At 52.7% G+C, this 26,571-nt stretch overlaps 1 protein-coding gene across 2 annotated transcripts; it reads left to right on the top strand.

The window, feature by feature from the left end:
* The first annotated feature begins 387 nt into the window (after positions 1–387).
* On the top strand, positions 388–25,011 carry LOC136477116 (mediator of RNA polymerase II transcription subunit 15a-like). 2 transcript variants are annotated; one of them, XM_066475147.1, is made up of 10 exons: positions 388–763; positions 1,922–2,033; positions 2,329–2,443; positions 17,770–19,017; positions 21,100–21,170; positions 21,731–23,173; positions 23,690–24,031; positions 24,168–24,359; positions 24,473–24,561; positions 24,641–25,011. In XM_066475147.1, the coding sequence occupies exons 1-10, from the start codon at positions 609–611 to the stop codon at positions 24,771–24,773; spliced, it is 3,900 nt and encodes a 1,299-aa protein (XP_066331244.1). In that variant the 5' UTR covers positions 388–608; the 3' UTR covers positions 24,774–25,011. The 2 variants fall into 2 exon arrangements, with proteins under 2 accessions (XP_066331244.1, XP_066331243.1); XM_066475146.1 differs by having other exon boundaries at positions 397–763; positions 24,644–25,011.
* The last annotated feature ends 1,560 nt before the right edge of the window (positions 25,012–26,571 follow it).

The raw sequence follows: 26,571 nt of genomic DNA, 5'->3' as shown, positions 1-26,571 counted from the left end.
ATATTTAATTTAGGACAAAACTAATAAAATATGTAAAAATAATTAGAGAAAAAATATATATAATATATGTATAGATATAGCCGTAGAACTATTATAAGGCTAATATTGGGGCCCATGAGCCTTGACTTGCTCACTTTAATCGTGTTTAGACTTATTTGACATATAATTCGTATTTTTTAGTTAACGGACAATATTTTTCTCTCGATTATTATCAGCCAAACAAACTCAACCGAAAACAAACTCAAAGCAACGAAAACAAACTCAAAGGAACGGGGCGAATCGACGAGACGCCCACATAAAGGGAGAAGATGGCGCATCCAGCATCCTGATTCTTTTTTTTTTATAGATAAATCCAGTATCCTGATTCAGTGATTCGTGAGTCGTGACGTGTTGGCTTTCCTCAATTCCTTCTTGGTCGCTCCTCCTCCCCTGCCCCTCCTCGCTACAATCGATTTCGTCGTCGCCGCTACCTCGGTTGCTCCCCTCCTGCTTATCAGAGGGGAGCTGGGGGAAAGTGCTCCCTCCGTCGTCGCCCAGCAGATCGATCGAAGCCAGCAAACAAATCAGAAAGAGCAAGAGAGGCGCCCAAGTCCCTAGGGCGGAAAACCATGGACGGCGCCGCCAACTGGCGCCCCACGCAGGGCGCCGACCCTGCCGCCGTCGCTGCTGCCGGCGGCGTCGACCCTAACGCGGCTGCCCCCGCCGGAAGCGACTGGCGCACCCAGCTTCAGCCCGAGGCGCGCCACAGGATCGTCAATAAGATGTACGTCCTCTCCATCTTCCTTCCCTCCCTCCTCCCCCTAATGGGAATTGTCAAGCAACTGCAATCTTTTCCTTCCGCCGTGGCGGATCCATGTGGCTTCTTTTACGATTCGATCGATTCGATCCGTGTACACCTGCTTCCCTCTTTATTTAGATTAGATAGACAGTATCATGCTTGCTGGGTAGGGTTTGCTGATGCATACATGCACTTAGACCTGCTGAACCATCCTTGCACTTGGACCTAACAATTCACACTTGGACCTAACAATTCGTCTACCTTTCTCTTGTTTGTTTACCCACGAATCACCTACTCGTTTGTTCGTGACATATGATCCATACAGTCGTGTTTGTTCGTGACATATGATCCATACAGTCGTGTTTGTTCGTGACATATGGATCCATACAGTCGCATTAATGCCATCCAATCCAATACATCATACTTTCTAAGATTATATATCTTTATTTAAACCAAATTTAATCATCCAAATTATCAGTAGAAACTACTTGACTACCTGTTTGCTTGCTATAAGATTCAAAAAAAAAAATCTTTATAAAGCCATCTCTGCACAATAAACACACATAGAAACATATGCAACTGCATATCGCAACATTTGAGTTTGAGTATGGGTGTAGAATGCGACAACTCATAATGTGATTGTTTTTTTTTTTCTTTCCAAACACTTCTCTATCCCCTAGTGGAGGGTAGGCATGGCGTAGCGGTAGGCTGCTGACTTTCTCCAATTTGTCAACCTCCTTGCAAAATAAGAAAGGGTAAAACCATATTCTTCCTAGACCCTCATCTTGTGTAGGACCTTTTAGCATTGGTTATGCGGTATGACCCGAGTCTTTTTCTGCCAACTAATTATTAACTCATGTATATGCCTGCCAATGGAATGTGTCCATTTTACCCTTGCCAGCACTTAAATTTTACCCTAGTTGCCACTTGAATGTGTCCATTTTTACCCTAGTTGTTCGTTCGGTTCAAAAATATGTATGTGCATTAGCGGTCCACAAATTCCATGCCCACTGTTTCCACTAGTGAACTATTATTTTTGTACATGTACTGGGGCTTCTGGTTTACTGGACTAATTAAATGGTAATCAAACACATTTATCAGTGTATCTCTCAATATATCACTTCTTGCATTATATATGTATAGAATGGAGACTCTGAAGAAGCACCTGCCAGTATCAATACCAGAAGGACTGACTGAGCTTCACAAAATTGCCGTGCGATTTGAAGAGAAAATCTATACTGCAGCCACCAACCAGGTACATTTAACCTAACTCTAGTACGCTCCCGTACAGAGTCAGAATGTTTAGTCATGGGGTGGGTCAATGATATGGACATTTGATCTATGACAATCTTAAAGGCTTTTAGGTAAATTTTAGATGCTTATAGATCTTTTTATCATGGTAAAATACATGATGGGGCAATGCATGGATACTCTGCTAATCATATTTAGGAGGCGTGGTATCAAAATATCATGGGCCCATGCAACTTGCACATGTAAATTGTATTAATGCAAAAACCACAACTTAAATCCTTTTGTTTTGTATCACTCAGTCTGATTATTTGCGGAAGATTTCTCTAAGAATGCTGTCCATGGAAAGTCAGACAAAGACCCAACAGAACCCTGGAAATGCTCAAGTGATTCCAAATCAGAACCCTCCTGGTCCAGGTACCATACACATCAAATGCAACATCACACCTTTTTTTTTGTGCTATCAATGTATTTGCTTCTCAAAAAAAAAAAAAGAATGCAGGCAAGATATTCAGGGCATAGTTAAGTTTTCCACATTAAGAGAGTTCACTTCTCACTGGTGGAATGCATGCTTTTTATTTTCACTTGCTTCCTAATATGTTCATATTTGCATCTTACTATTTTTTTGTCGCTTTATTGTTTTAAAGGGCAAATTTGTTATTGCTAAAGTTTATTGGCTATCATAATATAGTGCCTGTTTGGATGCCGTAGTTTTAGAAAAACTATGGTATGAAGTAACTGTAGTTTTATAAGATAAAAGTGTGCAAAACTGTCGTTTACAGAGGTTATGAGTGGAGTGGAGTATCTAAAACTTCCAAAGACTACAATTTTAGCAAAGGTCTTGAGTGGAGTATCTCATAGTTCAAAAAGACTAAAATTTTAACAATACCATGTCTTTGAAAACTAGAAGGTTTGTTGCATCCAAACGCCCAATAGCTTTCCAAAACCAAAGTTTTTTTTTGCAGAACCATAATAGTTTTCCAATTCTCAGAAAATACTTTGAATCCAGGGCCTTAGATATTTTTTTACCGTAAAGGGCCTTAGATGTTATTCTTCCGCCCCAAAACGTAGGTTGTTTTAGCTTTATCGTAAGTCAAAATAGAAAAATGCACCAACATCTACAACATCAAAAATCCATTTAATCCACCATGAGATATGTCTCCATAGTGCATTTTCTTTGTAATATAGATTGTATATGTTAATATATTTTTTATATAAACTTGATCAAAGTTACAGAAATTTTAGGACAAAAGCACAAAACTAAAACACTATACATTTTGGAACAGAGGGAATGCTTATTAATTGTTGGGGTGTAAAGTGTGTTAGTCGCTGAATTCTTACTCTTGGTAGTAGCAGAATTCTTACTCTCATCGAGAGAGGATGACACTAGGAGTTGGGGCAATTTTCTGGTTTATTTCTCAATGCCATACCAACCTGAGGGGTTGGGGATACATATTTATAGGCTGCTAGCCAGCCAAGCATATGCCAAGATGCTAGTCTAAGATGCTGTCCTCTAAGACGCTGTCCTCTAAGATGCTGTCCTAGATGCTAAGATGTTGTCCTTGTGACAGCAACAGCCAGCAGCCCCACAAAGACCAGACCAGCCAGATTTATCCATTATTCTCCCTCTAAGTCTTGTGTGCCGTCTTGTGGGAAAGTTGAATCATCCCGGTCCTCGAGCAGAACTCAAGGAACTTGATCCTCCCAAGGGGCTTGGTGAGCAGGTACGCAAGCTGGTCCTTTGTTGATGTAGCTCGCCTTGATGCTCCCTTCCTCCAAACAGCCTCGGATGAAATGGTACCTCACCCAGATGTGCTTGCTGCGTTCATGGAAAACGGGGTTCTTTGCCAGTGCCAGAGCGGACTTGCTGTCCACCCTGAGCTCCACCGCTCTAGTGTCTCTGCCGAGGAGATTACCAAGCAGTCGAGCGAGCCAGAGCGCTTGAGTCGAAGCGGTGGAGGCCGCTATGTATTCGGCCTCGCAGCTGGACAGGGCCACCACCTGCTTGACCGATTGCCAGCTAACGAGGCACTTGCCGAGGAAGAAAAGGATCCCACTCGTTCTCTTGCTGGTGTCGATGTCGCCGGCGTGGTCGCTGTCGCTGTACCCGACGAAGTGTGCCGCCCCAGGGCACCTAGGGTAGTAGAGGCCGTGATCGAGTCCCCGCAACGTAGAGGATGATCCTCTTCACAGCCTGTTGGTGCTCCGTCGTCGGTCGCTGCATGAACTGACTAACGTAGCCGACGGATAATGCCAAGTCCGGCCGTGTGTGGGCGAGGTAGCGAAGGCTCCCCACAAGACGTCGGTACTGCGTAGCGTACACCTTCTCCGTCATGCTGTCGCGGCTCAGCTTCAACCCTCTCCATCGGAGTGAGAGCTGGGTTGCGGTCGGTGAGCCCAGCTAGCTCAACGACGCGCTTGGCGTAGGCGGTTTGTCGAAGCGTGATCCTGGAGTCATTCTGGTGCACCTCGATTCCCAGGTAGAAGGAGAGAGGCCCCAGGTCACTCATCTGGAAGGTGGCCTTCATCTCTTCTTTGAATGCCGCCACCTCCGCATCTTTGGTGCCGGTGATCACCAAGTCGTCGACGTAGACACCCACCAGCAGAGCATTTTCTCCACTGCCCCGTTGGTAGACGGCCGCCTCATGCGGGCTTTGCTCGAAGCCCATCCCCTTTAGCGTGGAATCCAACTTGGCATTCCACGCCCTCGGTGCCTGTCGCAAGCCATAGAGGGCCTTGCGCAGGCGGAGCACCTTGCCCTCTTTGCCGGGGATCGCAAATCCCGGCGGCTGGTGCACGTAGACCTCCTTCAAGTCGCCGTTAAGGAACGCCGACTTGACGTCCATGTGATGAACACGCCAGCCCTCCTGGGCAGCTAGCGCAAGGAGGAGTTGCATGGACTCCATCCGTGCCACGGGAGCAAAGGCGTCGTCGAAGTCGACCCCCTCCTGCTGCACGAAACCTCGTGCCATCAAGCGAGCCTTGTGCTTGACGATGGCGCCGGCTTCATCCCTCTTCAGCTTGTACACCCACTTAAGGATAATCGCGCGGTGACCACGAGGAAGGTCAGCAAGCTCCTAGGTGCGGTTCTTCTCGACTGCATCCATCTCCAACTGCATCGCGGCGCGCCATGCCGCGTGTCTCTCGGCCTCTGCAAATGACCGAGGCTCGCCGTCGTCACACGCAAGGTGCAACTGCGCCTCCAGGTCGTGAGGCACCGGTCCCGGCACCGGCTGGTCGCCGAGAAGGTTCTCCATCGTACGGTACCGCAACGGCTCGCCGTCGTGGTACGCGTCGATGCGCTCCTCGTCGTGAGAGCGGAGTAGCGAGCTCAACCGGGCTGTGCTCGACACGAGCTGGTGTTGGAGTAGACGTGCTCGGAGAGGTGCCTGTCGGTGCTGGAGTGCGTGGCGGTGCCGGCTGTGGTGGAGCCAGCGAAGGACTCATCATAGCCGAGGTCCTGGCTGAAGAGCGTGGTGCTGTCGGAGTAACAGGCGCCGGGGTCGCAGGAGGCTCGGGGACTGGGGTAGACGCGCTCGCCGAAGAAGAGCTGCCTACTCCCTCAGCTCCCTCGAAGTGGACATACTCGACAGTGAAGTCATCGTACGTCGGAGCCGAGCCGTCGTCTACCGCCTTGTCCCACGCCCATCCTTGCCCTTCGTCGAACACAACGTCGCGCGCCGTGTGCACACGCTGTGTCTTCGGGTCGAGGATGCGGTAGGCCTTCGAGCCCTCCTCGTAGCCGATGAACACTCCCGGAGTGCTCCTGTCGTCGAGCTTGCTGATGTGGCCAAGCTTTTTGGCAAACGCGAGGCAGCCGAAGACCTGCAAGTGGGAGACCGCCGGCTTGCGCCCATGCCAAGCCTCGTACGGCGTCCTGCCATCGAGCGCCTTGGTAGGTGAGCGGTTGAGGATGTAGACGGCCGACACCACCGCCTCTCCCCAGAAGACAGCCGGCATCCCCCTCTGCTTGAGAAGGGCCCGAGCCATCTCCACAACCGTCTGGTTGCGCCGCTCGATGACGCCGTTCTGCTGTGGGCTGTACGGCGCGGAGTAGTGGCGCTGAATGCCCTCATCAGCGCAGTACGACGCGAATTCAGCCGCCGTGAATTCGCCCGCAGCAGCCTGCGAGCACCTGATGGCATCCGCAGCCTCTCCCTTGCTGCCGAGGACCATCACCCACATGTAGCGGGAGAGGTCGTCGACGAGCAGCAGGAAGTAGCGTCGTCCTCCCGGTGTGGCCGATGTCACCGGGCCACACAAGTCCCCGTGCACAAGCTCGAGCCTCTCCTTGGCTCGAAAGCTCGCCCGCGGGGGAAAGGGGAGTCGCTTCTGCTTCGTCAATACATAGACGTCGCAGAGCTGCTCCACATGGTCGAGGCACGGCAGGCCTCGCACCATTTCCGTGGCACTGAGCCGCTTCAGGGCCTCGAAGTGAAGGTGCCCGAAGCGTTCGTGCCATTGCCACGCCTCGTTATCCTGACGAGCAGCGAGACAGAGGGGTTGTGCCACCTGCACGTTAAGGACGTAGAGTCGATTTGCGCTTCTGGATATCTTGGCAAGAAGGCGGCGATGGCGATCCCAAATCCTCATGACTCCATCCTCAACCACCACGCGCGAACCGTTCTCATCCAGCTGTCCCAAGCTGATGATGGAGTTCCTCAACGCGGGGATGTAGTAGACTCCGGTGAGCAGCCTGTGCTCACCAGACACGGCGGTGAAGATGACGGAGCTGATGCCCTTGATCTCCACGCCGGAGGCATCCCCAAACTTGACGGAGCCTCGGACGCTAGAGTCAAGCTCGGTGAAGAACTCCCGTCGACCGGTCATGTGATGGGTGGCGCCAGTGTCGAGGCACCACCCGTCAGTCTTGTCGTTGCCGGAGCCGTCGCCGAGGAGGGCGCGTGCTTTTGGCTCGTCAAGGTGGAGGAGAGCCGCTGCGGCCGGTGCCGCTGGAGGTAGCTCGATGCTTGCATGTGCCATGAACAGAGTCGGCTCCTCCACCTGTGCGACGTGGGCTTGGCCGCGTCGTGGCTGTCGACAGTCCTTGGCCCAATGGCCAAGCTGGCCGCAGTTGCGGCAGGCGTCGTCTCGTGTCGGCTTGTGCGTGCCGGCGGCGCCGCCCTGGGCGCCTCTGCGGGCATCACCCTCGGCACGTCCTCGCGCCCCGGCTTGGGCGTCTCTACGCGCCTTGCGCGGCTTGTCACGCTTGCGGCTGCCAGTCGCGGAAGAAGGCTCCCCCTTCTTCCAGTCACCTTGGCAGGCATCTCACTGCTCCCGAGTGAGGAGCTTCCCGCCAGTGGTGATGGGCCCCGATAGTGTTAGTCGCTGAATTCTTTCTCTTGGTAGTAGCAGAATTCTTACTCTCATCGAGAGAGGATGACACTAGGAGTTGGGCCAATTTTCTGGTTTATTTCCAAATGCCATGTCAACCTGAGGGGTTAGGGATATATATTTATAGGCTGCTAGCCAGTCAAGCATATGTCAAGATGCTAGTTTAAGATGCTAATATGTTGTCCTCTAAGATGCTGTCCTAGATGCTAAGATGCTGTCCTAAAAACAGACCATGCAGCTACAAGGACCATGTGACCAGCACAGCCCCACAAAGACCAGCCCACACATGAGACTTATTCTATCATTCTCCCCCTAAGTCTTGTGCGTTGTCCTGTGGGAAAGTTAAACCATCCTCGTCCTGGAGCAAAACTCAAGGAACTTCATCCTCCCAAGGGGCTTGGTGAGCAGGTCCGCAAGCTGGTCCTTGGTGTTGATGTAGCATGCCTTGATGCTCCCTTCCTCCAAACAGCCTCGGATGAAGTGGTACCTCACCCGGATGTGCTTGCTGCGTTTATGGAACACGGGGTTCTTTGCCAGGGCCAGGGCGGACTTGCTGTCCACCCTGAGCTCCACCACTCTAGTGTCTCTGCCGAGGAGATCACCGAGCAGTCGAGCGAGCCAGAGCGTCTGAGTCGAAGCGGTGGAGGCCGCTATGTACTCGGCCTCGTAGCTGGACAGGGCCACCACCTACTGCTTGACCGACTACCAGCTAACGAGACACTTGCCGAGGAAGAAGAGGATCCTTCTCGTGCTCTTGCTGGTGTCGATGTCGCCGGCGTGGTCGCTGTCGCTGTATCCGACGAAGTGTGCCGCCCCAGGGCACCTAGGGTAGTAGAGTCTGTGATCGAGAGTCCCCGCAACGTAGCGGATGATCTTCTTCACAGCCTGCTGGTGTGTTAGTCGCTGAATTCTCACTCTTGGTAGTAGGAGAATTCTTACTCTCATCGAGAGAGGATGACACTAGGAGTTGGGGCAATTTTCTTGTCTATTTCTCACACAAGCTCACACAAATGCCATGCCAACCCAAGGGGTTGGGGTTACATATTTATAGGCTGCTAGCCAGCCAAGCATATGCCAAGATGCTAGTCTAAGATGCTAATATGCTGTCCTAGCTAAGATGCTGTCCTCTAGTCTAAGATGCTGTCCTCTAAGATGCTGTCCTCTAGTCTAAGATGCTGTCCTAAAAACAGAAAAACAGCCACAAGGACCATGACCATGTGAGCATCATAGCCCCACAAAGACCAGCCACACATGAGACTTATTCATCATTCTCCCCCTAAGTCTTGTGCGTCGTCTTGTGGGAGAGTTGAACCATCCCGATCCTGGAGCAGAGCTCAAGGAACTTGATCCTCCCAAGGGGCTTGGTGAGCAGGTCCGCAAGCTGGTCCTTGGTGTTGATGTAGCTCGCCTTGATGCTCCCTTCCTCCAAACAGCCTCGGATGAAGTGGTACCTCACCCAGATCTGCTTGCTGCGTTCGTGGAACACGGGGTTCTTTGCCAGGGCCAGAGCGGACTTGCTGTCCACCCTGAGCTCCACCGCTCTAGTGTCTCTGCCAAGGAGATCACCAAGCAGTCGAGCGAGCCAGAGCGCCTGAGTCGAAGCGGTGGAGGCCGCTATGTACTCGGCCTCGCAGCTGGACAGGGCCACCACCTGCTGCTTGACCGACTGCCAGCTAACGAGGCACTTGCCGAGGAAGAAGAGGATCCCGCTCGTGCTCTTGCTGGTGTCGATGTCGCCGGCGTGGTCGCTGTCGCTGTACCCGACGAAGTGTGCCGCCCCAGGGCACCTCGGGTAGTAGAGGCCGTGGTCGAGAGTCCCCGCAACGTAGCGGATGATCCTCTTCACAGCCTGCTGGTGCTCCGTCGTCGGTCGCTGCATGAACCGACTAACGTAGCCGACGGAGAATGCCAAGTCCGGCCGTGTGTGGGCGAGGTAGCGAAGGCTCCCCACAAGACGCCGGTACTGCGTAGCGTCCACCTCCTCCGTCGTGCTGTCGCGGCTCAGCTTCAGCCTCTCCTCCATCGGAGTGAGAGCTGGGTTGCAGTCGGTGAGCCCAGCTAGCTCAACGACGCGCTTGGCGTAGGCGGTCTGTCGAAGCAGTGATCCCAGAGTCATCCTGGTGTACCTCGATTCCCAGGTAGAAGGAGAGAGGCCCCAGGTCACTCATCTGGAAGGTGGCCTTCATCTCTTCCTTGAATGCCGCCACCTCCGCATCCTTGGTGCCGGTGATCACCAAGTCGTCGACGTAGACACCCACCAGCAGGGCATTACCTCCATTGCCCCGTCGGTAGATGGCCGCCTCGTGCGGGCTTTGCTCGAAGCCCATCCCCTTTAGCGTGGAATCCAGCTTGGCATTCCACGCCCTCGGTGCTTGCCGCAAGCCATAGAGGGCCTTGCGCAGGCGGAGCACCTTGCCCTCCTTGCCGGGGATCGCAAATCCCGGCGGCTGGTGCACGTAGACCTCCTCCTTCAAGTCGCCGTTAAGGAACGCCGACTTGACGTCCATGTGATGAACACGCCAGCCCTCCTGGGCAGCTAGCGCAAGGAGGAGTCGCACGGACTCCATCCGTGCCACGGGAGCAAAGGCGTCGTCGAAGTCGACCCCCTCCTGCTGCACGAAACCTCGTGCCACCAAGCGAGCCTTGTGCTTGACGATGGCACCGGCTTCATCCCTCTTCAGCTTGTACACCCACTTAAGGGTGATCGCGCGATGACCACGAGGAAGGTCAGCAAGCTCCCAGGTGCGGTTCTTCTCAACCGCATCCATCTCCAACTGCATCGCGGCGCGCCATGCCGCGTGTCTCTCGGCCTCTGCGAACGACCGAGGCTCGCCGTCGTCACACGCAAGGTGCAACTGCGCCTCCAGGTCCTCCAGGTCATGAGGCACCAGTCCCGGCACCAACTGGTCGCCGAGAAGGTTCTCCATCGTACGGTACCGCAACGGCTCGCCATCGTGGTACGCGTCGATGCGCTCCTCGTCGTGAGAGAGCGGAGTAGCGAGCTCAACCGGGCTGTGCTCGACACGAGCTGGTGTTGGAGTAGACGTGCCCGGAGAGGTGCCTGTCGGTGCTGGAGTGCGTGGCGTTGCCGGCTGTGGTGAAGCCGGCGAAGAACTCATCGCAGCCGAGGTCCTGGCTGGAGAGCGTGGAGCTGTTGGAGTAGCAGGCGCCGGGGTCGGTGGAGGCTCGGGGACTGGGGTAGACGCGCTCGCCGAAGAAGAGCTGCCTACTCCCCCAGCTCCCTCGAAGTGGACGTACTCGACAGTGAAGTCGTCGTAAGTCGGAGCTGAGCCATCGTCCACCGCCTTGTCCCACACCCATCCTCGCCCTTCGTCGAACACAACGTCGCGCGCCGTGCGCACACGCTGTGTCTTCGGGTCGAGGATGCGGTAGGCCTTCGAGCCCTCCGCGTAGCCGATGAACACTCCCGGAGTGCTCCTGTCATCGAGCTTGCTGATGTGGCCAAGCTCCTTGGCGAACGCGAGGCAGCCGAAGACCCGCAAGTGGGAGACCGCCGGCTTGCGCCCATGCCAAGCCTCGTACGGCGTCCTGCCGTCGAGCGCCTTGGTAGGCGAGCGGTTGAGGATGTAGACGGCCGTCACCACCGCCTCTCCCCAGAAGACAGCCGGCATCCCCCTCTGCTTGAGGAGGGCCCGAGCCATCCCCACAACCGTCTGGTTGCGCCGCTCGACGACGCCGTTCTGCTGCGGGCTGTACGGCGCGGAGTAGTGGCGCTGAATGCCCTCGTCAGCGCAGTACGACGCTGAATTCAGCCGCCGTGAATTCGCCGCCGTTGTCGGTGCGCAGCACGCGCAGCTTGCGGCCGCACTCCGCCTCCGCAGAAGCCTGCGCGCGTCTGATGGCGTCCGCAGCCTCTCCCTTGCTGCCGAGGACCATCACCCACATGTAGCGGGAGACGTCGTCGACGAGCAGCAGGAAGTAGCGTCGTCCTCCCGGTGTGGCCGGTGTCACCGGGCCACACAAGTCCCCGTGCACGAGCTCGAGCCTCTCCTTGGCTCGAAAGCTCGCCTGCTGGGGAAAGGGGAGTCGCCTCTGCTTCGTCAACACGCAGACGTCAGCAGAGCTGCTCCACATGGTCGAGGCACGGCAGGCCTCGCACCATCTCCGTGGCACTGAGCCGCTTCAGGGCCTCAAAGTGAAGGTGCCCGAAACGCTCGTGCCACTGCCACGCCTCGTCGTCCCGACGAGCAGCGAGACAGAGGGGTTGTGCCACCTGCACGTTAAGGACGTAGAGTCGATTTGCGCTTCTGGATACCTTGGCAAGAAGGCGACGACGACGATCCCAAATCCTCATGACTCCGTCCTCAACAACCACGCGCGAACCGTTCTCATCCAGCTGTCCCAAGCTGATGATGGAGTTCCTCAACGCGGGGATGTAGTAGACTCCGGTGAGCAGCCTGTGCTCACCAGACACGGCGGTGAAGATGATGGAGCCGACGCCCTTGATCTCCACGCCGGAGGCATCCCCAAACTTGACGGAGCCTCGGACGCTAGAGTCAAGCTCGGTGAAGAACTCCCGTCGACCGGTCATGTGATGGGTGGCGCCGGTGTCGAGGCACCACCCGTCAGTCTTGTCGTTGCCGGAGCTGTCGCCGAGGAGGGCGTGTGCTTTTGGCTCGTCAAGGTGGAGGAGAGCCGCTGCGGCCGGTGCCGCTGGAGGTAGCTCGATGCTGGCATGTGCCATGAACAGAGCCGGCTCCTCCTCCGCCTGTGCGACGTGGGCCTGGCCGCGTCGTGGCTGTCGACAGTCCTTGGCCCAATGGCCAAGCTGGCCGCAGTTGCGGCAGGCGTCGTCTCGTGCCGGCTTGTGCCTGCCGGCGGCGTCGCCCTGGGCGCCTCCGCGGGCATCACCCTCGGCACGTCCTCGCGCCCCGGCCTGGGCGTCTCTGCGCGCCTTGCGTGGCTTGCCACGCTTGCGGCCGCCTGTCGCGGAAGAAGGCTCCCCCTTCCTCCGGTCACCCTGGCTGGCAAGCCACTGCTCCCGAGTGAGAAGGAGCTTCCCGCCAGTGGTGATGGGCCCTGAGAGGGACTGTGGCTCATCACTATCGACGACCTTGAGGCGACCTATCGCCTCCTCGATCGACATCGTGGAGAGATCCAGCAGCGACTCGATCGAGCGAGCCATCTGCTTGTACTTCTCGGGGACGCAGCGGAAGAGCTTTTCGACAGCTCTCTCCTCGCCGTAGGTGTCGTCGCCGAACTGCACCATCTTCTGCAACAGAGTGTTGAGACGGAGAGCAAAGTCATCAACGTCCTCACCTGGCTTGAAAGCCAGGTTCTCCCACTCCTTGCGAAGTGCCTGCAGTGTGGACTTGCGGGCGCGGTCGCTGCCGATGCGTGCCGCAGCGATGGCGTCCCAAGCCTCCTTGGCAGTCCGCTTGCTGGTAAGCGAGAACTGCATCTCGGGCGGGACTGCAGCGATGAGAGCATCCAGCGCCCGTCGATCTAGGTCGTAGTCGACGTCGTCCGTACCGGACTGCCTCCCACATGTGCCGCACCTGGAGCTTTACCCTCATCACCGCAGCCCACTCGACGTAGTTGGTCTTGGTGAGGGTAGGCCACCCACCGCCGGGACCGACGTCCCTGACAACAACCTGGAGCCCGTGGTAACCACGGTACCGATCCGGGGAGAGAGAGCCATGCTGCCTGTGAAGGCCGCGCTCTCCATCGACCCGTCGGTACCGATCCGGGGAGAGAGAGCCACGCTGCCTGTGAAGGCCGCGCTCTCCATCGACCCGTCCGCCACCGTTGCCGTGCGCGCCTCCTCCAGGAGCGCCGCCGCCGTGCGCGCCTCCTCCAGGAGCGCCACCGGCGCGTCCGCGCCTGTTTTGGCTGCCACCGCGCTCGTGGGCGTGCGCGACTGCCCCAGGAGCGCCACCGCCGTGCGCGCCTCCTCCAGGAGCGCCGCCAGCGCGTCCGCGCCTCTCTGGGCTGCCGCCACGCTCGTGGACGTGCGCGGCTGTCCACTGCGCCGCCCGCGCTCGCGCTGCCTCCCTCTCTAGCAGCTCGAGGTCCGCGTCGGCGGTGTCGTCAGCGGAAATGGAGCTGCCGATGCTGCCGCGCAGAGCCTCGACCTCCGCCGCCGCCGCACGCGCTGCATTCGCCGCCGCCGCTGCTTCCGCCTCCGCTCTGGCTGCTGCCAGCTCCGCCGCTGCTAGCCTCGACGCCCTTGCCGCCGCCGCAGCGGTCTCTGCCGCCGCTCGCTCGCGTTCCTCTGCCGCGGCAAGTTCGGCCTCCTGCCGACGCCGCGTGCTCGAGGCGACCGAGCGCTGAGACTGCCCTGCGGACATGACGCGCTACCGGGGGGCTGCTGCGTGGGGAGAGGGCTGCTTCAGACGAGCTGGGAGAGGAGTGAACAGGAGCGGCCGGAGGAGCTGCTGCTGCCAACAGCTGGGGCTGTTGTGGGGCTGGGAGAGAAGATGAGCAAGAGATGCTCAGGCTACAGGATAATACGGCTCTGATACCACTTGTTAGTCGCTGAATTCTCACTCTTGGTAGTAGGAGAATTCTTACTCTCATCGAGAGAGGATGACACTAGGAGTTGGGGCAATTTTCTTGTCTATTTCTCACACAAGCTCACACAAATGCCATGCCAACCCAAGGGGTTGGGGTTACATATTTATAGGCTGCTAGCCAGCCAAGCATATGCCAAGATGCTAGTCTAAGATGCTAATATGCTGTCCTAGCTAAGATGCTGTCCTCTAAGATGCTGTCCTCTAGTCTAAGATGCTGTCCTAAAAACAGAAAAACAGCCACAAGGACCATGACCATGTGAGCATCATAGCCCCACAAAGACCAGCCACACATGAGACTTATCCATCATGGTGCTCCGTCGTCGGTCGCTGCATGAACCGACTAACGTAGCCAACGGAGAATGCCAAGTCCGATCGTGTGTGGGCGAGGTAGCGAAGGCTCCCCACAAGACGTCGGTACTGCGTAGCGTCCACCTCCTCCGTCGTGCTATCGCGGCTCAGCTTCAACCTCTACTCCATCGGAGTGAGAGCTGGGTTGCAGTCGGTGAGCCCAGCTAGCTCAACGACGCGCTTGGCATAGGCGGTCTGTCGAAGCGTGATCCCGGAGTCATCCTGGTGCACCTCGATTCCCAGGTAGAAGGAGAGAGGCCCCAGGTCACTTATCTGGAAGGTGGCCTTCATCTCTTCCTTGAATGCCGCCACCTCCGCATCCTTGGTGTCGGTGATCACCAAGTCATCGACGTAGACACCCACCAGCAGAGCATTTCCTCCACTGCCCCGTCGGTAGATGGCCGCCTCGTGCGGGCTTTGCTCGAAGCCCATCCCTTTTAGCGTGGAATCCAACTTGGCATTCCACACCCTCGGTGCCTGCCGCAAGCCATAGAGGGCCTTGCGCAGCCGGAGCACCTTGCCCTCCTTGCTGAGGATCGCAAATCCCGGCGGCTGGTGCACGTAGACCTTCTCCTTCAAGTCGCCGTTAAGGAACACCGACTTGATGTCCATGTGATGAACACGCCAGCCCTTCTGGGCAGCTAGCGCAAGGAGGAGTCGCACGGACTCCATCCGTGCCACGGGAGCAAAGGCTTCGTCGAAGTCGACCCCCTCCTGTTGCACGAAACCTCGTGCCACCAAGCGAGCCTTGTGCTTGACGATGGCGCCGGCTTCATCCCTCTTCAGCTTGTACACCCACTTAAGGGTGATCGCGCGGTGACCACGAGGAAGGTCAGCAAGCTCCCAGGTGCGGTTCTTCTCAACCGCATCCATCTCCAACTGCATCGCGGCGCGCCATGCCGCGTGTCTCTCGGCCTCTGCAAACGACCGAGGCTCGCCGTCGTCACACGCAAGGTGCAACTGCGCCTCCAGGTCGTGAGGCACCGGTCCCGGCACCGGCTGGTCGCCGAGAAGGTTCTCCATCGTACGGTACCGCAACGGCTCGCCGTCGTGGTACGCGTCGACGCGCTCCTCGTCATGAGAGAGCGGAGTAGCGATCTCAACCGGGCCGTGCTCGACACGAGCTGGTGTTGGAGTAGACGTGCCCGGAGAGGTGCCTGTCGGTGCTGGAGTGCGTGGCGGTGCCGGCTATGGTGGAGCCGGCGAAGGACTCATCGCAGCCGAGGTCCTGGCTGGAGAGCGTGGTGCTGTCGGAGTAGCAGGCGCCGGGGTTGGTGGAGGCTCGGGGACTGGGGTAGACGCGCTCGCCGAAGAAGAGCTGCCTACTCCTCCAGCTCCCTTGAAGTGGACGTACTCGATAGTGAAGTCATCGTACGTCGGAGCCGAGCCGTCGTCCACCGCCTTGTCCCACGCCCATCCTTGCCCTTTGTCGAACACAACGTCGCGCGCCGTGCGCACACGCTCTGTCTTCGGGTCAAGGATGCGGTAGGCCTTCGAGCCCTCCGCGTAGCCGATGAACACTCCCGAAGTGCTCCTGTCGTCGAGCTTGCTGATGTGGCCAATCTCCTTGGCAAACGTGAGGCAGCCGAAGACCCGCAAGTGGGAGACCGCCGGCTTGCGCCCATGCCAAGCCTTGTACGGCGTCCTGCCGTCGAGCGCCTTGGTAGGTGAGCGGTTGAGGATGTAGACGGCCGCCACCATTGCCTCTTCCCAGAAGACAGCCGTCATCCCTGTCTGCTTGAGAGATCCCAGAAGACAGAAGGGCTCGGGGACATCGTGGAGAGATCGAGCAGGGACTCGATTGAGCGAGCCATCCGCTTGTACTTCTCGAGGACGCAGCGGAAGAGCTTTTCGACAGCTCTCTCCTCGCCGTAGGTGTCATCGCCGAACCGCACCATCTTCTGCAACAGAGTGTTGAGACGGAGAGCAAAGTCATCAACGTCCTCACCTGGCTTGAAGGCCAGGTTCTCCCAATCCTTGCGAAGTGCCTGCAGTGTGGACTTGCGGACGCGGTCGCTGCCGATGCGTGCCGCAGCGATGGCGTCCCAAGCCTCCTTGGCAGTCCGCTTGTTGGTAAGCGAGAACTGCATCTCGGGCGGGACTGCAGCGATGAGGGCATCCAGCGCTCGTCGATCTAGGTCGTAGTCGACGTCGCCGTATTGGACTGCCTCCCACATGTGCCGCACCTGGAGCTTTACCCTCATCACCGCAACCCATTCGACGTAGTTGGTCTTAGTGAGGGTAGGCCACCCACCGCCGGGGTCGACGTTCCTGACTACAGCCTCGAGCCTGTGGTAACCACGGTACCGATCCGGGGAGAGAGAGCCACGCTGCCTATGAAGGCCGCGCTCTCCATCGTCCCGTCTGCCACCGTTGCCGTGCGCGCCTCCTCCAGGAGCACCACCGCCGTGCGCGCCTCCTCCAGGAGCGCCGCCGGCGTGTCCGCGCCTGTCTGGGCTGTTGCCACGCTCGTGGGCGTGCGTGGCTGCCCACTGCGCCGCCCGTGCTCGTCCTGCCTCCCTCCCCAGCAGCTGAGGTCCGCGCTGGCGCTGTCGTCAGCAGAAACGGAGCTGCTGATGCTGCCGTGCAGGGCCTCGACCTCTGCCGCCGCCGCACGCGCTGCATCCGCCGACGCCGCTGCTTCCGCCTCTGCTCTGGCTGCTGCCAGCTCCGCCGCTGCCAGCCTCGACGCCTTTGCCGCCGCCGCAGCGGTCTCTGCCGCCGCTCGCTCACGTTCCTCTGCCGCGGCAAGTTCGGCCTCCTGCCGATGCCGCGTGCTCGAGGCGACCGAGCGCTGAGACCGCCCTGCGGACATGACGTGCTACGGGGGGCTGCTGCGTGGGGAGAGGGCTGCTTCAGACGCGCAGAGGGAGAGGAGTGAGCAGGAGCGGCCGGAGCTGCTGCTGCTTAGCTGGGGCTGTTGCGAGGCTGGGAAAGAAGATGAGCAGGAGATGCTCATGCTACAGGATAATACGGCTCCGATACCAGATGTTAGTCGCTGAATTCTTACTCTTGGTAGTAGCAGAATTCTTACTCTCATTGAGAGAGCATGACACTAGGAGTTGGGGCAATTTTCTGGTTTATTTCTCAATGCCATGCCAACCTGAGGGGTTGGGGATACATATTTATAGGCTGCTAGCCAGCCAAGCATATGCCAAGATGTGAGTCTAAGATGCTAAGATGCTAGTCTAAGATACTAAGATGCTGTCCTAGATGCTAAGATGCTGTCCTTGTGGCAGCAACAGCCAGCAGCCCCACAAAGACCAGACCAGCCAGACTTATCCATCAAAGTGATGCACATGCATTCTAAATAATTATACCACTGTACTTTTCTTTTGTGAATCAATTACTCAGTTCCTAATTGCTTGCAGTATACTTCCCTATTTTTTTCTCTTCAGAAATGCAGAAGCTCACTGTCAATTTTATGTGTAATATGTTGCATTGAGTGCTTCTGCATCCTTGTTACAATTTTAATGTAAGCATTCCTTGCCTTAACATTCATATGGTATATATTTTCTAAAACAGCACCTGGCCTTCCTCCACAAGGTAGTAATCCAGCACAGTCATCAGCTATCCCGTTGATGTCTCAGCAACAGACACGGCAGCCAAATGCTTCTACATCTGTTCAAGGTTCGCTTCCTAGTCTTGGTCAGAACTTGTCGAGTGTCAGCCAGACATCGACGCTGCAGAATCTGTCTGGCATGCCACAAAATACCATGAACAATGGTTTAGCACAAGGTACTCCACAAGATATGTATGCTGCACAAAGACAAATGGCAGGTAGGCAGCAGCAGCAGCAACAACAACAACAAGCACATAATCAGTTAATTTATCAACAGCAGAAATTGTTGATGAACCAGAAATTGCAGCAGAATTCACTTATGCAACCGCACATTCAGCAGCAGCAAACTTTGTTGCAGTCAACACAGATGCAATCTTCACAGCAGCCCATGATGCAAATGTCATCCGGCCTTCAGCCTGGGCAGACCACCATTCCACAAACTCAGTCCATGGCGATGCAGTCAGCTACACAGAGTGGCATTCAACAGAATCCATTGAATTCAGTACAACAATCTGTGCAATCATTACTCCAGCAGCCTACACAATCTGTAGTGAGGCAGCAACAACATGCACAGTCCATGCACCAGCAGCCTTCTCTGCAGCAAACTCAGCCAATACAACAGCCCAACATTCCTTTGCAACAGCAGCCACAACAATTAATGGGGCAGCAGTCAAATTTACAGCAAAATCAGTTAATGAATCAGCAGAGTGGTGCTGTGGAGATGCAACAGCAACAAAGGCTACCAGTTCAGTCAAATAATCTTTTGAATATGCAGCAAACACAGCAGATGATGAACCAGCAATCTATGCCCTTGCACCAGGCACAACAATTGGCGAACCAGGGAAATATGTCAAGTCTACATCAACAGCAGCAGCAAAATCTGCAGCAGCAGCAGCAGCTTCTTGGAACCGCGCCAAATGTCCGTATGCATATGTTACAGCAGCAAAAGCCAATTCAGCAACCACAGCAGCAACAGCATGCTCAGCAGACATCAATGGGTTTGATGCAACCTCAGTCTCAGCAGAACCAGCTTCAGCAACCTCAGCAACATATGATGTCGCAGTTCCAGTCTCAGCCTAATCAAGTGCAGCAACAATTGGGAATGCAACAAAGGCTCCAAACTTCAGCTGGCATGCTCTTGCAACAAAATAATATTGATCAACAAAAGCAATACGTTCAGCCACAGAGGGGCCTCCAAGAAGCACCCAGTAGTAAGTTCCTCATATAGGGTCCTTGCAGTCTTTTACTATTATTGTACCCTTAACGTTTCCCCATAGTCTTGTGCAAGCCTTTTTGTGCATTTTTTCTTGAAGCCGAGGCCTTGTTATGCTTACTAAGTTACTATCATTGTTGTAACTAGATACGAAGAAAACTTCTGGTTCCACTTACAGTTTTAGCCATCTTATAGCATCTCCAGCGGAGTGAGAAAAATCTACCTCCAAAAGGAAGTTATTGGGGGGAGCCGAAATCTTTTTTATGGTGGCTTGAGGGCTACTGCTCCAGCAGAGTGAGAAAAATCCACCCCCCAATATCTCCTATGCCAAAACAGACCCACTTATCAGTTTTTTTTTATTTTAATTTTTTTATGGGGGCTTGAGGGCTACTGCTCAAGCAGAGAGAAAAATCCACCCCCAATATCACCTATGCCAAAACAGACCCACCTGTCAGTGTTTTTTTTTCTCTCCTATTCACCCTTACGTGCGGGTATGGCCCAACCTGGATGCTTGACCTGCTGCACCCCTCTCCTTGCAGCGCACCACTTTCGCTCCGCCACACCTCTCCCCTCTCAGTCTTCTCCCTCCTTCGCGGTGTACCTCTTCCCCTCCACCGCCACGCCTCCCCCCTGCCACCCAGCAGATCCTCTTCCTTCTCTGTCGCCCCTACCTACAACATTCTCCGGTGCCACGTATCTCGTGTGCCCCAGCAGTGCCTGTAAATCTTGCATGGTGTGCATCTCACATGACTTACTGGCGGCACACGCACGGCAGCGGCGGTGACTGGAGAAACGGAGCTGCGACAAGGAGGTCGGTGCCCTATCTGCAGCTGTCGGAGCTCGCTGCTCCATTCGCATAGTGCCAGAGGGTGTGGCTTGAGTTCGGTTTCTTGATGGCGGCGCAAGCAAGCGGAGGTGGACGTGTGACAGTTTGTTCACCCGTCAACAATCTTAGGTATTGGGGGGATGGAGGGTTCCTTCATCTTTGAGGGGCTGTGGGATGGATTTTGAGGGGCTGGGCGAAAAAATGTTCTCATTGGGGGCTAGAACAGGCATCTTCTGGAGCGAGCCAAATCCCCCAAATGGCTGTCTTTTCTCATTGGAGATGAGAATGGTGGACTGCTGGAGATGCTCTTAAGGATAAGTAATAATTTTCTGTTTTCCACATTATTCTCTGAAGGCAATACTTAAGCTGGAAGAAGAAGAACAACAACAACAACAACAACAACAAAGCCTTTAAGTCCCAAACAAGTTGGGGTAGGCTAGAGTTGAAACCCAGCAGAAGCAATCAAGGTTCAGGCACATGAATAGCTGTTTTCCAAGCACTCCTATCTAAGGCTAAGTCTTTGGGTATATTCCATCCTTTCAAATCTCCTTTTATTGCCTCTACCTAAGTTAACTTCGGTCTTCCTCTGCCTCTCTTCACGTTACTATCCTGGCTTAGGATTCCACTACGCACCGGTGCCTCTAGAGGTCTCTGTTGGACATGTCCAAACCATCTCAACCGGTGTTGGACAAGCTTTTTCTTCAATTGGTGCTACCCCTAATCTATCACGTATATCATCGTTCCGAACTCGATCCCTTCTTGTATGATCGCTAATCCAATGCAACATACGCATTTCCGCAACACTTATCTGTTGAACATGTCGTCTTTTTGTAGGCCAACATTCTGCACCATACAATATAGCAGGTCTAATCGCCGTCCTATAAAACTTGCCTTTTAGCTTCTGTGGTACCCTTTTGAGCTGGAAGAACAAGCTTCTAATTGTTTAGACTAAATTTTTTTGGAAATGGCAATCATGTATACATAATTCTGATGCAGTTACATACCACAGTGTACAGTGCCTCTGTGTTGATCTTCACTCTTCAGTGTTCTCATTTGTGTTTGGTATTGTTGCAAATGCTACTCTGCAATATTTCTTTGTACTCTATCCTTTAATTCACTGTCTGACTCTTTCCACTAGTAAGTGCAGAAATTTTGCACTCACTATTTGCATCTCATTGTATACCGTACAAGGTTGCTACTTGATTGCTTGTTCTTGGTGCTGATTGAGTTTTGACAACCTTGCTTTCTATGCAGCATCTGTGGATTCCACTGCTCAAACTGGTCATCCAGGCGCAGGTGATTTGCAAGAGGAGTTATATCAAATGGTAAAGCATGCTACAATCCCATTGGCATTACTTTTAGCTTACTTTCACCTTTATAGATATGATTTCCACTTTCTGTTTCCCCGAAATTCCTTTTACTGCTTTCTATTGGTCTGTTCTTTTGCCAAACAACCCTCCTTGTTTTCACTCTTTTTTAAGATAAAGTTGGAATTGAAATCCATATAACAAAGATATTTAGCATTGCATGTAGATGTGCTATCTTCTGGCAGACCTTAGTATTTTAGGGAATCTGTGTGACTGTTTCCATAACTCCATATGTACTATGGAGCAGTTGGTGTCTAGATGTATGAAGGCTACTTCTTTCTTTAGGCGGTCGGTTTCTTTAAGTTAATTGGGTTGATCTAGAGAACACATGATTCCTTCAGTGGACTTCATAGTTTCCCTTTTTGTGCCAGATTCTATGCTTGTAATGGCAACCAATCGATCTTGTGTCATACTTGTGACTTAATGGAAAGCCTTGTTCTATTCTTTTTTTTACCTTAAGTATATCAGCGTGTAACCTCGGCAACCAATTTATCGTTTTTTCATTCATTTGTGCACAGATTAAGAGTTTAAAGGACCAATACTTTGCGGAATTGAATGATTTGTACAATAAGATATCCATGAAGATACAACATATTGACAACCACATGCCTGCTCAAATGTCAGCAGAGCAGTATGAAAAGATGAAGGGCTTTAAATTAATGTTGGAGCGCACATTGCATTTCCTGCAAGTTAACAAGAGCAGCATTCAGCCAGCTTTTAGGGAAAAAATCCCTGTTTACGAGAGGCAAATTCTCAGTATCCTAAGTTCACAAAGAAGGAAGCCTGTGCAGGCACCTGGACAGCAAACATTTCAGCAATCTGGTGGGCAAGCTCCTAGCTCTAACATTTCACAGCAACATCAGACTTCCCAAGGTTTGCAGCAGCATGATAGTCATACTAATCAGATGCCTCAAGCAAGTTTACCAAGTATGAACACAGGAGTACAGAGCTCTGGAGCACCTGGCATTCAGCACGTACCTGCGCCTCAAGCAACAAACTTTGGTGTTCCAACAACACAGCAAAATGTCACAAATGCACCGCAGGCTGGTTCTAATCTGGAGAATGCTCAGGGAAACAATTTTAATCCTGTGCAGCATGGTTCTATGGGTACTGCGTTGCAACAGGGAAGCACTGGTCCCATGCAGGGTGCATCGAATGCACAGCAGCAGTCCAGTAGTAACATGATATCCAACAATGCAATGAGTACAATGCAGACTAATACCAATGCCATGCAAGCAAATGCGAATTCATTGCAGCAGCTAAAGCAGCAACATCAGGAGCATCAGATGATGCAGTGTCAGCAAATGAAGCAGCGTCAGCAGATGATGCAACAGATACAGCAAAAGCAAATGCTTCAACAGCAGCTCCCAATACAGCAACTACAGAAACAACAGCAGCAAGGGCAGATGCCGGTTCCACAGCTTCATTCTGGAAATGATGTGAATGAGCTAAAGGTTAGGCAAGGAGCTGCAATCAAATCTGGAATGTATCAACAGCTGAGCCAGCGTAACTATTATCATCAGCAGATAAAACAGGGTGGTGTCTTTCCAATTTCTTCTCCGCAAAACCTCCAAGCATCGTCCCCACAAATTTCACACCATTCTCCTCAGGTTGATCAGCACAGTCTGTTGCAATCTCAAGTGAAGACCGGGACACCATTGCATTCAGCTAACTCACCATTTGTCCCATCTCCATCCCCTCCTGTTGCCCCATCACCGATGCCAGTGGATTCAGATAAACCACTCTCCAACTTATCTTCGCTCACTAGTGCTGGGCAGGCTGGACATCAGCAAACATCCCTTGCACCTCAGACACAATCTATAGCCGTTAACACACCAGGTATATCAGCGTCACCCTTGCTTGCAGAATTCACAAGTGCTGATGGAAGTCAGGTTAACCTACCAACTCAAGTTCCAACCAAATCAGCAGCAGAAAGGCCTCTCGATCGCTTGCTTAAAGCAGTCAGTAACTTGCCACCTTCATGTTTACTTTCTTTTGGCAATTAGTTGCTTGATCAATTCTGTTTGGAACATTCTGTTGAACGTGATTAATATGGTTATAAATCTCCATAACATACTAGCATAAAAGAAAATGTGGACTAAAAGTTCAGCTATTATAGGAGTAGGTATATGGCACCTTCCCCTGGCAAGCCCTCTAGAGATACCATATTAAAGTTGGTACAATGTATTTTTTTGATCAGCTAGTTCTTGATATGATGGTCAATACAGTAGTCAGATTTCATTCTATTTCTGGCTCTTCTTTTTGCCTATCCGAAATTGTGTAAGCAGCATAAGACGTTATCTCACTTTGTAATCCAGACGTTTCTCTGATAGCCTGTTAACCTTTTATGGTAATAATACAAAGAAGTCATTGGCATCCTTTAGTAAATTAGTTTTATTTGATGGTATTCGGGTCTATATTATTATTCCACTATTTTGGTATTCTGTTTCATGTTCAAATTTTGTGTTACAATACAGTTGCGAACAACACAGCGCGAGTCCCTTAGTGCTGCAGTTAGCGATATTGGATCTGTCGTGAGTATGATTGACAGGATTGCTGGATCAGCGCCTGGTAATGGTTCTAGAGCTGCTGTGGGTGAAGATCTTGTCGCTATGACAAAGTGCCGCTTGCAAGCCAGGAACTTCATAACTCATGACGGGAGTGGTGCATCAAAGAAAATGAAGCGGGACACTAGTGCTATGCCTCTTAATGTGTCATCGGCTGGAAGCGTGAATGATAGCTTGAAGCAATCATATAGTGTTGGCACTCCAGAGCTACAATCAACTGCAACCTCACGTGTCAAGTGGCAAAGGGCTGAGGTGTGGTTCTTTAAATTTTTTGTTGATAAGCTATGTAGAGCATTAGTTTTACAAATAGTCGTCCGTGGCTTGCATATTTGGATTTAAAAGGGCAAACATTGTTTATCTCTTATCCAAACTGTTGGCTACCTTGTAGGTAAACCATGCTCTGATGGAGGAGATTCAGGAGATAAACCAGCAGCTTATAGATACAGAGCTCCATGTCTCTGAGGATGATGCCGAGTGCTTCATTACATCTGAGGGGGGCGAAGGGACAGTCATTAGATGCACATTCACTGCTGTTGCTGTTAGCCCCAGCTTGAAATCCATGTTTGCTTCAGCACAGATGGTGAGGCAGCCTCAAAACACCTTTGCTGTGTTTCTTTTCCTTCTACTTTTGATTGAAGGGTCCATGCTTGTATGGTTGTCTCATTTTGTTGCATATGTTGGAATGCGTGGCAGAGTCCGATTTTGCCGTTGAGGTTGCTTGTTCCTGCTAGCTACCCAAAATGCTCCCCGGTGCTCCTGGACAAGTTTCCTGATGAACAATGGTGCGTGTAGTGGCATATTATTGTATATATGTTAGGTGCTTCGGCAAACAAACCTCACGGTGGTGCTCTGTGGTTGCAGCAGTAACTCAGACGACCTGTCTACGAAGGCTAAGTCAAAGTTCAGTGTATTGCTCCGGGGTCTAGCTGAGCCCATGTCACTGCGAGAAATCGCAAGAACATGGGATGCTTGCGCCCGCAAAGTGATCGCATAGTATGCCCAGCAAACTGGAGGAGGCAGTTTCAGCTCGAGATATGGTTGCTGGGAAAGCTGCGTAGGTGCTTCATAAGTATATTGTATCTATTATCATTATTTATTACACTATATAAGTATTTATGTGTTGAGTAAAAGAAAAAAAAGTGTCTGTTATATACCTCCTTTCTTTTGGTATTGAGTCACTGTTTGCTTGATAAATATGATCGTGTACAGTTTGGGTGCTTCAGTTCGGTTACTATTTAGTACTCTCGCCGTTCCAAATTATAAGTCAATTTTTTTTGGTATATTAATTTTAATAGTAGATATAACGAATTGCTAGATACGTAGCAAAATGTATATATAAAAAAAGTTAAATTAACTTATAATTTAGAATGGATAGAGTATCATGTATGCTTACCTCTTTATTTACAGAACTAACGCGGTTACCTAGCTTTTTGTCGATAATTTTATACTTATAATTTTAAATAGTTTTGTTTGTTTCTTTTATTATAATGCATGAATTTTTATATAGTTATCATCGACCAATTCATTAACTATCAATGGCCGCCTCTTCTTTTTCCCAACCCATTCCGGCCCAGCAATTTTCTACTGAGGACAAATTAAGAGTCTTTTACTTGTATGTTATTAAAAAAGATGGTCTAATCGTCTATGTCTCTAAAAAGTTTGATCTATCGTCAGTGTTTAGGCTCGAAAAACTTCTCTCTCACGTCATTCTGTCCGCCTTCTGTTTGATTTGCGCCGTTTGGTTGTCCTGACGAGTGGGGTCCGTTGTGGCAAATGACCTCAGTTGCCCCTTGTCGTTGGAATTAGAGGTGGAGGCCGTGTTGACCGGTATTGACCGCTCTTACTCTCCTCATCTGGCTCGACTCCTCCGCTCCCTCCTCTATTCCATCACCGAAACCCAAACCCTAGCAGTGATTGTAGGCGGTGGCGTTGGGCGACTGAGCGTCAGCGGGCTACGGTGGCTGAGGGGAGACAAGAATCCCATCCCTGGTTGCGGCGGGGCATGGGATAGTGGAGCAAGGGAGGTACCATGGGCAGCTTGGATTGGCGGCGCATGGCGACGAACATGGCGGCGGCCAAGCGCCCTTCATGGTTTCGAGACGGGTGAGTTCCTCTTCTCCTTCGCTTGCTTGTTCGTGGTGATTGTGGAGAGCTAGGATTGTTGTTGCTTGCTCTTGCTAGTTTGACATGTCCTTTGTGATTGTTGTTGTTCATCTGTAGGATGGACCCAATTAGTAGCTACAATCTAGAGTTTCGGATTATTTCTGAAAATATGCGTGGGGGGAAGTGGTATGGCATGAGTGAAGTTGTGGATGCTGATCGTGCAAACTACAGAAATGTGGTTGAAAGTATTGTGGATAAGTATCCTGGGCGCTATGGGGATACTTACAGTGTGTTTTACTGGTGCCATGACACAAAGATGAACATCCTCCTCACCAATGACCATAACTTAGTTGAAATGTTTGCCAAAAATAAAGCTTCCAAGTGTTGTTGGATGAGTTTAGCCTACTATAAACCCAACACTGTGCCTCCTGTCATCCCTTCTTGGGATCCAATTACTGAGCAATCTATTGAACCACCCATCACTCCTTCAATGGCCACTCCTTCCATTGTCACTCCTTCCATTGCATGTCCTTCCAATGCACCTCCTAGCATTGCAGAATCAACCCAGACACAGAGCACAGCATGTGCAGATGATGACATTCTGGCAAACCCAAACCCAGAGAATGAGCATATGGGTGTTGATGATGAAGGTTTGTACCTTGACCTTCCACCACCTCCAAAGCCACAGC

This window comes from Miscanthus floridulus, chromosome 8 (genome assembly GCF_019320115.1).
Source record: "Miscanthus floridulus cultivar M001 chromosome 8, ASM1932011v1, whole genome shotgun sequence".
Lineage (NCBI taxonomy): Eukaryota > Viridiplantae > Streptophyta > Magnoliopsida > Poales > Poaceae > Miscanthus > Miscanthus floridulus.
Note: the sequence above shows the minus strand (reverse complement) of the source record. Positions and strands in the feature narration are given on the sequence as shown.

Bases quoted from the DNA above. Each gene is read 5' to 3' on its own strand.
- LOC136477116 (XM_066475147.1), top strand. From the start codon at position 609: ATGGACGGCGCCGCCAACTGGCGCCCCACGCAGGGCGCCGACCCTGCC. The intron at 23,174-23,689 runs GTCAGTAACTTG...GTTACAATACAG, and splicing joins TCGATCGCTTGCTTAAAGCA to TTGCGAACAACACAGCGCGA. The intron at 24,032-24,167 runs GTGTGGTTCTTT...GCTACCTTGTAG, and splicing joins TCAAGTGGCAAAGGGCTGAG to GTAAACCATGCTCTGATGGA.